Below are 13,102 nucleotides of genomic sequence, written 5' to 3'. Positions count from 1 at the left end.
CTCCCTCCCTTTCTTCCTTCCATATATATGAAATTTTTTTTTTTTTTTGCTTAAATTGTGCATCCCTTCTGTACTATTATATCTGTAATCATTCAAAGCATAGCTATCTCACAATCTCCATCAGGTTGTTCAAGTAGCTGTGTTTGTGTCTCCTGACATGGTGAGTTGTTCCCTTGGGGGCCTTGTGAGTTGGAGCTGTGAACTCACCCTAAGCAGGCTTTTTCTGCAGAGCCCTGTGTGGCTGGGGGGGCTGGGGCGTGTCCTCAGAAGGGCTGGTCTGGTGTTTGCTTCTGCCAGGATCCCCAGGAGTTCACCTTCCTGATTTCTATTTTCACATCAGTGTACTGTCTTGGGGGGTTCCTGAATCAAGCAGGTGTTCTAAATGTGAACCTGAAGCAAAAATTATAGAACAGAACTTTGGTTCCAAACTCTGGTTTTTCTTTTTTTGCCCAGAGCCCAGGCTGAAAGACACAAGGTTTCTTCTTGGATTGTGTTGGTGGGCGGATTGTTTTTCTAGTTCACCCTTGGACTGAGGGGGCAGCCATTTGGGGGTCCTTCCTGTCTGCGTGGTCTCCATCCCCTGTGGGGCCCAGAGCCCTTGCTCTCCCAGCCTGGCGTTAAAGCCCCTAGCCACCAAGATCAGCAACACACTCCTGAATGTAGCAGGCCACTTGCTAGGGGGTTTTGTTGTGTTTGTGTGTTTTGAACCCACTGAATCAGTTTTTTGATGCGCAAGGTGAATCTCAGCATCCTCCGGCCCTGCTTCGCACGAAGCTTTCAGAGAGCTCTCTTGTCTGGGTCTTGGCTCTGATTCAGAGGCGTCACCGTGCAGCCCTGTGCAGAGACATAAATCCTGCGGCCTCTGCTCATCGGCCAGGTGTTGGCAGCCTTGAGAGCTCCGCTGGCCTCAGGTGCTTTCATTGTTTGGTCTAACGAGGAGCTGAGCCCCTCCCATCTGTCACCCTGTCACCCTCTGATGCCGCTAGCTGGCCCGGCCGATTGGGCTCTGTGGTTGTTATGCCTGGCCCGGCTCTCCTCTGGATCCCTGCCTGCCCGGCATGCTCTCGTCCTCGCGCCTGCTCCCCGTCACCAAGACTTTTATTTACTCTTGGCCTTGCCCAGTGCCAGCACCTCATCGTTTACACGTGGAGCTGCCAGCCCACACTTCCACCATATGACCCAGCAACTCCACTCCTAGAGATATACCCACGAGACTTGAAAGCAATGACACAAACACATGTACTATTCACAATACCAGAGGTGCAAACAGCCCAAATGTCCATCGAGAGATGAGTGGATAAATGAAGTGTGCTATGAATTTTTTTTTTTTTTTTATGTTCTCAGTCAGAAAGAGAAATTAAGTCCCGACACATGCTGTGCATAATGGCATGTGATGAACCTGGGAGGGTTTTAACGGATGCAAGTAATCCCTCAGGAACGGGGAGCCATCAGGGAAACCTGCTGTCAGTCCAGCGTCGTCCTCAGAGTAGTTGGACAGAGACAAAAAAGAAGACGGTCACTGTCTCAGAGTCCAGTCTGGAATAAAGGCCTCATTGACGTCCAGTCAAATCCAATTCATAGCAACCCTATAGGACACAGCAGAACTACCCCTTGGGTTTCCAAAGCTGCAATCTTCATGGAAACAGACTGCCATGTCTTTCTCCCGGTTAGCAGCCGAGCACTTCGCCACTGTGTCACCTGGCAGCTCTGGTGTTTTTCCGTCTGCCGTTCCCAGCTGTTGACGTGCCGAGCCTCACTGCCCTGAGGGTGGAGGAAAGAGAGCCTCTTATCTCTTCACTGAGAGACTTGGGTCTGAGCCCTGGTTTTCCCGTCCATAAAATGGGAGTGTTTTTTTCCCACTTGGGATGGTGGTTACAAAGGCTGAAATGAATTAGTTTAGTATTTCTAGATTTGGTGAGGAGCTTCTCAAAGGGAGGGAAAGGCATATAAAAAATAAATAGTCAGGGAAGTTTTTTGACTCTTCTTGAGTCCTTGACTCACTTCTTGAGAATGCCCCTCCAGATGCAGGCAGGGCCTGGCACTCAGTGCTTAGTCTTCCTACAATTCAGGGAGCGTTCAGAGAGCACGTGGGAGGGGACACGATCATCAAGGGCAGCCTGGTCTGTAGGGAGCTCCTGCTTCCTGGTTGATTAGGAACTTGGCATGATGCAGTGGACAAGCGCTGTGATGGGCTGGTCCCGGTGTTTGGAGAACACACAGGGAAGGCCGTTAATTCAGCCCGGGACTCAGGGCAGAGCTTCAGAGAAGGGGGTGCCTGGTGGTTAACATTCCCTGGGGGGTACCTGCACATGGGAGAAAGGGTTGAGGAGCGGTAGCAAGACATCCCATCCGTGTGACTGGCAGCTGCAGAGGCGAGAGACGTGACTGGGCCGTGCCTCACTGACTGTGACAAGAACACGGGGTGTGGGGCGGGGGGGAGACAACAAATAGTGACTCACAGTTATGACGGAGTCCACAGGTGGTGCAAACCGTTAATGTGCTCAGCTGCTAGCCCAAAGGTTGGAAGTTTGAGTCCGCCCAAAGGCACCTCTACCTTTGCAAAGGCCTGGTGGTCTGCTTCTGCAAAATGAGCCATTGAAAACCCTTTGGGGCACAGTTCTACTCTGACAAACTTGGGGTCTCCGTGAGCTGGGGTTGACAGCAACTGGTAACTGGTCACACAGCTATTAAGCTCTTACTCTCTGCCAGGTGCTGTTCTAGGGGTTTGTGAGCACTGACTTATTTAATCCGCGCTGCACCCCAATGCAAGAAGTCCTGGCAGTACAGCTGCTAACCAAAAGGTCGGCGGTTCAAACCCTCCAGCTGCTCCGAAGGAGAAAGATGTGGCAGTCTGCTTCTCTGACCTTTGATTACAGCCTTGGAAACCCTATGGAGCAGTTCTGCTCTGTCCTGTGGGATCACTATGAGTCAGGATCAACTCTATGGCAACGAGATTTCTGCACCCCAATGTGGCTGGTGAGGAAACTGAGGCACAAGGAGGTTAAGTATGAGCCACAAGCAGCAGGGCATCTGGGCCCAGGATCTTGACTACTGCACCACAAGCCACAGCAGGGGCCTGGCTACGGGGCTTGGACCCAAACTGGGGGCAGTAGGGAGCCATGGAGGGCTTGAGGAGGGGGTACTGTGACGGCCTGTGTTTTGAAAACCGGAGTCTCTAGGTGCACAGTGGGTGACAGCAGGAATACTGTCATTTCCCCAAATGTCAGCCACCCCAGGACACAGCCTTGTCCTTTGTGTGGTTAGAACCCAGGTAGGATTGGCTGGAAGGAGAGATGACTCCACCCCTGCATTCATAAGGAAGGGGGGAGATGTTTTTTATTTCCACACCCTGAAGACGGCGTGTAATGGGGCAGGAGATGTCCACTTGGCCCTGGCTTGCTCCCTGGGCTTGAATCTTGGCCCTTCCGTGGCTGGGTGACCGTGGGCAAGTAACCTCACTTCTCTGTCTTGATTTCCTTATCTGTCAACTGGAACAACGGTGGCACCCACCTCCTGGGCTGTCAGGAGGGTCCAGTGAGAATCTCTGTACGGAGCTCGTAGCACGGTGGCAGGCACCCTGGGACTGTGCCACATGACTGTGTTATGTCTTTCTCATTCATACGCCTGGCCTTGGATATGGCCGAAGGGAAAGCCTGAGGCCAGGGCCCAGCCTTGGCGTGCTTTGGGCTTCAAACCCAAGAGCCTCTCTCCCTATTGCTAGTAAGGGGAGCAGAATCTGGGGTCTTTTTGTCTCCAGAAAAAGGGCTGAGAGTTGGTTACACATGTGTACACACACACACACACACACACACACACACACACAAGTACACAGTCACACACAGATATACTCAAACACATAGGTACACACACACAGACATACACCCAGATACACACACACAGGTACTTACACACCCAGACACACACACATAGATACATACACACCCAGTGATACACACAGAGATACACCCGTACACACATAGATACACACAGATACACATGCAGACACACAGATATATGCACACACAGATACACTCACATACACCCACACACGCACAGGCAGGCTGCAGATTTCCTAGCCTGGAAGGCCAGGACCAGCCCTGGCTGGGGACCCTCATGGCTGGTGACTTCTCCCCCTCGCACAGGACCGAGTGGACCTGCTGCAGGAGGTGACCCGGGAACACGCGCAGTACCAGGCGGACATGGACGAGTTCCAGCTATGGCTGCAGGCAGTGGTAGAGAAGGTGAACAGCTGCTTGGGGCGGGCCTGCAAGCTGACCACCCAGCACCGTCTGTCCACCTTGCAGGTAACCCCAGGCTGGGTCTCCACCACGGGGTCCCAGGGTCTGCTCCAGGGGGCATCACGGGTGGCAGGTTCTACTTTATAGTCTGTTTAATAGGACAGTGCTGGATGCCAGGGGGACACAAACATCCTCAACACAGGAAAAGCATGGAATCTCCTGAAAACCCTTCCGGCCACAGCTGCTTTATGGAAATCTCTACCCCAGCAAGGCATTTGGAAACTCAAGGCCATAGCACCACTGTCGAGACCAGGGGGTCTCACACCGGGCGATTTTGCCCCCAGGGGACAATGTCTGGAGGTGTTTTTGGTAGTTACAACTGGGGTAGGAGTGCAATTGGCAACCGGTGGGTGGAGGCCAGGGATGGTGCTCAACATCCTACAGTGCCCAGGATGTCCGCCCCCAGCGGAGAATGATCTAGCCCCAATGTCAGTAGCCCCAAAGCTGGGGAACCCGGCTGTAGACAAAGGGGCTTCAGTCCTCAGTCGGGAGAAGCTGGAGTCACTCCAGCCTCTGACTTGCTGTGTGGCCTGACTCCCTCTGTAAGGTGAGCGGGTGGATTACCTCCAATAACTCAAGAACCACTTTATAATGCTTGCCGTAGGTGCAGAGCACCTGGACTGTTGAGTCAAGAGTTATGTTTAAATTAACTCACTTTTTAAAAAATGGATGAACACTTATTTAGAAAGAAAATTTACATCACTGGCATAAATGAAACACGAGTATCCATGGTCATAGTCAGTAGCTCGCCAAGCCCATTCCCGTCAAGTCGATTCTGACTCATAGCGACCCTATAGGACAGAATAAAAGTGCCCCACAGGGTTTCCAAGGAGCGGCTGATGGATTCAAACTGCCGACCTTTCAGCTAGCAGCTGAGATCTTAACCACTGTGCCAGAACCATACAAATCAATACAATGAAACCAAATCTGGACACTCGGTTCTGTTTAGCTCCATACTGTCGCCAGCTGAGGGTCTGAGCCTGAGGGTGCCTTTGTCTTTGTTAGAAAGAAAGAGGAATGCATGTCCTAGAGGTGTTAAAGACAGGCAAGCACCCAGCAGAGACTTTCTCCTTGCCTTAATCAAGTGACTTGGAAAAGACTCAAGGAGGGAATGGTGTTCTCATGTCCTGAGGCAGCGCTATTTAATACAGACGTCCACCCCTCAGAAAGGTCCCCCATGCTGTAACCCAGGAATCTAGGAATTAGTGTTCAGCATGACATTCCCGGGGGGTTTTGGAAAATAGAGCAAACGTTTTATATTTCCCCCGTGTCTTCTCCGACTGATCCTCCGCCTCCTTCAGGACATCGCCAAAGAGTTTCCCAGGGGCGAGGGGTCCTTGAAGAGGCTGGAGGAGCAGTCCGTGGCCGTCATCCAGAACACCTCTCCTTTGGGTGCCGAGAAGATCACCAAAGAGCTGGAGGAGCTGCGGAAAGTTCTGGAGAAGCTGCAAGTCCTCTGTGAGGAGGAAGAGGAGAAACTGCAGAATGTGCTCAAGTCCAAGGGCGCCTGCGAACGGCAGATCAGGCAGCTGGAGGCAGAGCTCGGAGAGTTCCAGAAGAGCCTCCAGAGGCTGGCCGAGGAGGGCTTTCAGCCTGAGGTGAAGGCGGGGACTGAGGACGAGCTGGTGGCCCGCTGGAGACTCTACTCGGTAAGCTGCCTTTGGCCAAACCATGGCCACAGCAGTCCAGGTGCTGCCTGTGTCTTGGGGCCTTACAGGTGGCGCCCCTCTGTGTGATGGGGGACATGCTAAGCCTCACACACGCTCACTGTTGTTTCCCTCCCTTGTCTTGGGTGATCTTTTCCAAGGTCCCTGAGGCAAAGAAATCTGGACTGTTTTCTGCTTTTTGGGAAACAGGCAAATTGCCGGGAGGCACAATTGTGTCAGGGCCTCGGTTAAAAGATCTAAAAGGGAGACTCTGCTTCAGGACAAGGTCAGCTTCAAAATCCACATGGTGGGGGTTCTCACCCACACGTGCTGCTCTGAGTGCTGTACAACTCTATGCGCTGGGTACTGTCATCATCCCCATTTTTTGGATGAGGAAACTGAGGTGCTCTGAGGTTAAATGACCTTCCCGCGGTTATACACAGCATGGGTGGAGGCAAGGGTGTGAACCTGAACCCAGGCAGTCTGACCCAAGGTTACACGCTTCCAACCACTGTGCCCTCTCAGGCTCCCGGTTTTGGTAGGAATAGCAACTGGGACATCAGGCTCTCGCCCAGGCGGTGACCTCAGGCTGGTCTCACCCCCCCGGTGGTCCCGAGGCCCCCCCTCCCAGGGGCCGGGAATGATCTTCGACACCCTGCTGACAAGCCTGGGCCATTCGCCCACTTCAGGAGCTCCCAGCACCTCAGGCTGAAATCAGAGTGGTTTTTCTGGCTAAACCAGAGTTGGTCCACAAACAAAGCCACCCCTCAGGGCCTGGGCATCCCAGTCCATCGGCAAACTAAGAAGTGGTTGGGACAAATCTGGTGTGTCAGAGCTGGAAGGGCCCGCACAAGTGGGGAAACTGAGGCTAGAGAGGGGCAGTGCTTAGCCAGGCCACCCAGCTGTGGGACTGAGTCCTCGCTGTAGCTCCTGGCCACCCGCTGCTCCTCAGGCCCTTGGCACAGCTTTTGGGCTAACTCTTGGCCTTGCTGGGGTCTGGACAGGCCTCCCTCCCGAGGCAGTCCATGACCCTGCTCCCCCTCAGCCTGGGCTGAGTCCCCGGCTTGCCCTGCAGACTGACCGGCTTTCCTGGGCACCAGTATGCGGGCTTCCCACATGTGGATTGGAAGTTGCCAGTTCGCACAGACCGGTTTTGTCTGAGTCTCCTAGGAAAACGTTTATAGTATCATTGCATTGCACTTAGTAGGACTGACAGGAGCATCTTTGAGCACGGACAGGGCTGGCTGGGCAGCTTCCCTGGCCTCCTGACCACTCAGTGGCCCTCACTGCCCCAAGCTGCTGCCTAAATCCCAATACTCAAACTTTCTCCCTGGAGCTTAAATCTTCAATTTCTTTTCACACGTGGTCCACCTAGACCGAGCCTGCTTGAGCTGCCCTGGCCTCTGGCTTGTGGTGAAAGAAGGCTCTGAGCAAAGGGTGGGATTGCCAAGGAGAGTGAAAGCACAGGCTACCCCTTGAGTGTGCAGGCAGGGGACAGACACCGGCTGGGTTCTGCTCTGTTCCAAGTGCCTTGTCATACCACACATGTCATCACCCATACCACCCACCCCATGAGGCCGCTAGAAATAGCCCATTTTACCAATGAGGGAACAGCTAAAGCTTGCACAGCTAGGCGGGTCTCCAAGCCAGGGCTGTTTCATGCCAAAGCTTGAGCACTTTCCACTACCCCACCCTGCCTCCTCCTGGGTGTGAGCTGAGTCAGGGGCTGGGGGCCTGCAGGTCAAGGTCAAACTCTGCACTTCCAGGACAGCAGGGAAAGGCCATGTCTGAATATAAGTTCACGCCTCGGACAGTCCCCGGGGGCTGGGAAGGGGAGAGGAGCAACTGGGGGTAATCAGCCAGAATACGGGGTCTCTGGGTGGTGCGAATGGTTAGTGCACTCAGCTGCTGCCATAAAGTTGATGGTACAACCCAGAGGTGCCCCGGAAGAAAGGCCTGGTGATTTGCTTCCAAAAAATCAGCCTCTGAAAACCCTGTGGAGCACATGGGGTCCCCAACGGTCAGAACCAACCCGATGACAACTGTAGTGGAAATATATTCTAGGTCTGCCGACAATAATAACTTCAAAAAAGCACCCCCTCAGCGCATCATTTCCTTTGCTGCTTAAGAGACAGGTTTAGGGTCAGACCACCTGGGTTCCAAAGTCAGGTTTGTGTTTAAGAGCTCTGCAGCCTTTGGTGTGCAAAACTCTTAGGCCCAAGTTTGCTGATGTATAAAACGGGGACGCGGATCCTTACCTTCCGGCTCCTTGTGAAGTGTAAATGAGATGGGCCGCCCGGAAGACTCAGTATGGCATCAATGTCCCCAAATACCAGTTATTTTCATTCCTCTGTGCTAGTGATTTGCCACAATGCTGTGAGTAAAGAGAAAACCTGTAGCTGGGCAAGAGTAGATGCCACTGAAGTCCTGACACGGGCCACGACGTGGATAAACCTTGAAAACATTCTGCCGAGTGAAATAAGTCAGTCGCAAAAGGACAAATGCTGTGTGATCCCACTTAAATGAAATATCTAGAATAGGCTAATGCATAGAGACCAAAGTAGATTAGAGGTTACCACGGGCAGGGGGAGGGGGCCAGGGGGCGTCATTGCTTGGGGGGCATTGAGCCTCTGTTAACGGGTGATGGAAAAATGTGGAAAAGGACGGTGGTGACGGTCGCAGAACGTGACGAATGTAATTAATGCTGCCGAGTAGAACGTTTTTCAGAAACCACTTGCCACGGAGTCAATTCCAACTCATGACGACCCCATGTGTGTCAGAGCAGAACTGTGTTCCACTGGGTTTTCAATGGCTGATTTTGCATAAGTAGTTCACCAGGTCTTTTCTTTCAAGGCATCTCTGGGTGGAGTCGAACCTCCAACTTTTTGGTTAGCAGCTGTGTGTGTTAACTGCACCACACAGAGACTCCTATATATATATGTATACAGTCACGCACCACATAATGTCCATTCGGGCAACGTCTGGCCGAACATACGCCCGTGATCCCATTGGGTTACAGAGGCGGTCCCCAGATTACAAGTGAGTTCCCTTCCTAAGTCTGCCTTTAAGTCAAATTTGTACATAAACTGTAACAGTCAGGTATGGGTTGTATCTAAGGTCAGTTAGTCAAATGTTTATCTCAGTATATATATATGTATGTATGTGTACTTACCACAATTTTAGAAAAAAGAAAAAAGACAGAGTAGATACCTTTTCCAGGTCACCTAGCATGAGGCACGGGGAGCAGGGGCCGAGCCCTCGGCTGGGCTCCCAGTTCCTGGCCTCGGGGTCACAGCTTTCTCCCAGGCTGCGCTGCCCCTCATCCGTGCTCCCCCTCCAGTGGGGGCCCTCACCCCCGATGCACCGTGTTCTCGCAGGCGGCGCGGGAGGTGCTGGCTGCGGAGGAGCCCCGCGTGCACCGGCTGCAGGCCCAGCTGAAGGAGCTCCTGGTCTTCTCCCAGGACACGCAGCCTCTCTCCGACAGTGTGGTCGCCGCCCTGCAGGAGTACCAGAGGTACCTGGGGGGTGGCGGGCGTGGCCGAGGGGCTTCCGGCTGCACCCTATCTATTGTGGCCTTGCTTCCTCCTCCAGCCCGGTAACCCGTCAATCATTCTTGGACCTCTTTTGATTGTTTTGCGTTTTGCTCCCAGGAAGAGCCTGAACTTTGCTTGTACCCAGCCGAATGGCTCCTTCATCTGTTTTCCATCAAGCCACCTTTGCAGCTTAGCATGTGGGGGGCTCCCCACATAGCAGCCCCCCAAGTCAACTCTGACTCATGGCGACTCCATGTGTGTCAGAGTAGAACTGTGCTCCCTGGGGTTTTCAATGGCTGATTTTTCAGATCACCAGGCCTTTTTTCTGCGGCACCTCTAGGTAGACTCAAACCTCCAACCTTTTGGTTAGTAGCTGAGCGTGTTAACTGTTTGCACCACCCAGGGACGCAACATCTAAAGGGAGGGTGTTTTGCCAGTCGCCATGCCAGAAGCATTCTCTGCCTTCTGAAGGCACTGAGGCTCAAGCATCAGAGCCCACCTCCCTCTGCAGCCCACCTGCAGGGGCCCAGCTAAACCTCTGCTTTCCTAGCTCAGTCAGCACCAGCCGATCACGGATCCCCGCCATGTGAACTGAGCGAAATGCAGATTTGGGATCTGCCCTGACCTTAGGTGTTGAGTCTCAGAGGTGCCCTGGATAGAGCACAACTGTCCCCGTGGCCGGAATGCATCCTGCTCCTCCACTGCCCCAGGGGATCCGACCCCAGGGACTGAGTGCCTGCCCGCCTGTGTGGCTCTCATCCCAGGTGTGCTCAGGCCCCCCATCTGTGAAATCATGCAGTGGCCTGGATCTCCGTGGTCGGGGTAGGGGGTTAGTTTTCTGTGCACAAATAGGCTTCTCGTGCTGTGGTGTCGGGTGCTGGCCCCCTTGGGTGTGAGGTGGGGGGAGTCCTTCATGGCTGGGGCAGAGCTGCTAAGACCGCTGAGGCCAGCGAGCTCTTAGTTTTGCTCTTTTTGTCCAGAGTCAGCAAAGTGCAGGTCCCTGATGTTGTTTAGTAGTAGCCAAGCGGGCTGCTGGTTAACAGGATTCCTACATGTCTGGGCTTGTCCCGCTATTCTCCCAGGAGGCTGCTGCTTGTTCCATGCCCTTGGCCTGCTGGGGTCCACCCACAGAGGGCTCTGAGCAGGCCTTCTGCCAGTCACTTCCACTGGGCTTCTCCTCCACCCTTACTCAGAGGTAGGGTCCTCCTCAGGTCCCCTCCTAACTGGCCTGCCTGCTGTTCGTCACCCCTCACACTGCTGCTAGAACCTTCTCTCTGACCCAAGAGTTGATGATGTCACCCTCTGACTAGAGACCCTCAGGGACCTCTTCTTATAGAATGAAGTCTGACCTGCTTAGCTCAGCACTCGCCATCTGCCCCCGAACTACCCTTTCCGTCCCCCTCTCCACAAAGCCCAGCCACACTGCTGGAAGATCTGGGGCACACCATTTGCTTATGTTGTTTTTAAGTTGTTGTTAGTTGCCCTCGAGTCACTTTCCACTCGTAGTGACCCTATGTACAACAGAACAAAACACTGCCCAGTCCTGTGTCATCCTCACAATCATTGTTATACTTGAACCCATTGTTGCGGCCACTGTGTCAATCCATCTCTTTAAGGGTTTTCTTCTCTTTCACTGACCCTCTATTTTACCAAGGCTGATGTCCTTCTCCAGGAACTAGTCCTTCCTGACTACACGTCCAAAGTACGTGAGACGAAGTCTTGCCATCCTCCCATCTAAGGAGCATTTTGGTTGTACTTCTTCCAAGACAGATTTGTTCGTTCTTCTGGCAGTCCATGGTATATTCAATATCCTTTACCAACACCACAATTCAAAGGCATCAGTTCTTCTTTGGTCTTCCTCACGCATTGTCCAGCTTTCATGTGCATATAAGGTGATTAAAAGCACCCTGGGTTGGGTCAGGTGCACCTTAGTCCTTAAAGTGACATCTTTGCTTTTTAACACTTTGAAGAGGTCCTTTGCAGCAGTTTTGCCCCATGCAATGCGTTTTTTGATTTCTTGACTTCTGCTTCCGTGTCTGTTGATTGTGGATCCAAATAAAATGAAATCTTTGACAACTTCTATCTTTTCTGCATTTATCAAGATGTTGTTTATGGGTCCAGTTGTGAGGATTTTTGTTTTCTTTATGTTGAGACGTAATCCATACTGAAGGCTGTGGTCTTCGATCTTTATCAGTAATTGCTTCAAGTCCTCTTCACCTTCAGCAAGCAAGGTTGTGTCATCAGACACATGGTGGTCCGTTTGCTTATACACCTGTGTTTTGGATCAAGCCATGTCCCCAGCCCTCAAAACCTCTTTCCTTATTAACTCTTGGCCGAGATCTCCTCTTACTAGAAGCCTTCCCTGCACCTGCCCCTCACTGCCTTCTCAGCAACCTGTAATACCTTTATGTGCCCATTTGAACACTTACACCAAATTGTATTGTAATTGTGGGTTATGGCTTCAGTTTCCTCAATGGCCTGAGAGTGTCCTGAGGACAAGTGTTGTTTCTTATTCATCTCTGTACTCTCAGTGCCTGGCACCGTGGAAGTTTCCGGTAAATGTTGGATTCAGTCAGATTTCCTGCAGAGCTTCCTGTAGGCATTCAGGGATATGTGATTCACAAGTTCAAACAGCAGCCCTCAGCAAAGGCATGGGAGGGTTCCCAACATTCAATACTTTGCATGTACCGTCAGTTCCCAATTTTCTATGTGGTCATTTTTTAAAAACCTAAACTTTGCTGGCTTTTGTGGTTTCCAGCTTTCTGCAGAAATTTTCAAGTCTGAATTTTGTCTTTGAACATAGCTATTTCTAGTCTGCTTCTAATCATTCTAATATCTCAAGTCTTTGTGAGCCTGTTTTTATTGTTTGTTTCTGGTCCTGGTTTGCCTGTGTGCCTGGTTATCCATGACTGTGTGCTGGACATTGTGTTTGAAAGACTATTTGCCGAAACCCTGATGGTGTAGTGGTTAAGAATTCAGCTGCTAACGAAAAGGTCAGCAGTTGGAATCCACGAGGCACTCCTCAGAAACCCCATGGGGCAGTTCTACTCTGTCGTATAGGGTTGCTATGAGTCGGAATCGACTCGATGGCAATGGGTTTGGTTTTTTAGGATTGTGTTATTTTACTCAAGGAAAGATTTCATTTGCTTCTGCTAGGTGCCTTGGGGCAGTCCCAGTTCAGGGCTACCTTAACCCATCTTCGAGGCTTGAGGTTCCCTGGTCATGAAGCTGGGCTGTAAGCCTGTCTTAAGATTGGCTTACTTCCAACTTGAGGGCATAGACCTCTGAGAGTCCAGCTTAAAGTGAGGTGTGGTTATCAGAGTCAGAATCTCCGATGGACCCTGGACTTTGACTTTTGCCCCCTTACTCTGACAGGCTGTCAGAATCATAGCTCAATTTTGCAGCTGTTTCTTCTAGGTTGGCAAATGTCCTCAAGGAAAAAGTAGCTTTGGGCATTACATTCATGTTTCTGGTTTTTAGTTTATCTCTTTAATTAAAAGGTTTTTTTTATTTTTTTAGTTTCCCTCTGATTAACTAGTCTTCCATTACCAGAAGAAGGCAACTCCATGTATTATCTCATGTGATATTTATGGTGGCCCTATGGAATGGGCATCGTGTTCCCTAT

The 13,102-nt window shown here is 51.7% G+C and overlaps 1 protein-coding gene across 6 annotated transcripts in view; it reads left to right on the top strand.

Moving 5' to 3' along the window:
* The window catches only part of SYNE3 (spectrin repeat containing nuclear envelope family member 3), a 107,596-nt gene that overhangs the window by 66,101 nt on the left and 28,393 nt on the right, over positions 1 to 13,102 (top strand). For all 6 annotated transcript variants that reach the window (XM_049898456.1, XM_049898457.1, XM_049898454.1 and 3 more), the window contains exons 5-7: positions 4,143 to 4,304; positions 5,600 to 5,947; positions 9,322 to 9,458. In XM_049898456.1, the coding sequence (XP_049754413.1) occupies positions 4,143 to 4,304; positions 5,600 to 5,947; positions 9,322 to 9,458 (647 nt within the window). The remainder of the gene's footprint in view (positions 1 to 4,142; positions 4,305 to 5,599; positions 5,948 to 9,321; positions 9,459 to 13,102) is intronic.

This window comes from Elephas maximus, chromosome 10 (genome assembly GCF_024166365.1).
Source record: "Elephas maximus indicus isolate mEleMax1 chromosome 10, mEleMax1 primary haplotype, whole genome shotgun sequence".
Lineage (NCBI taxonomy): Eukaryota > Metazoa > Chordata > Mammalia > Proboscidea > Elephantidae > Elephas > Elephas maximus.
Note: the sequence above shows the minus strand (reverse complement) of the source record. Positions and strands in the feature narration are given on the sequence as shown.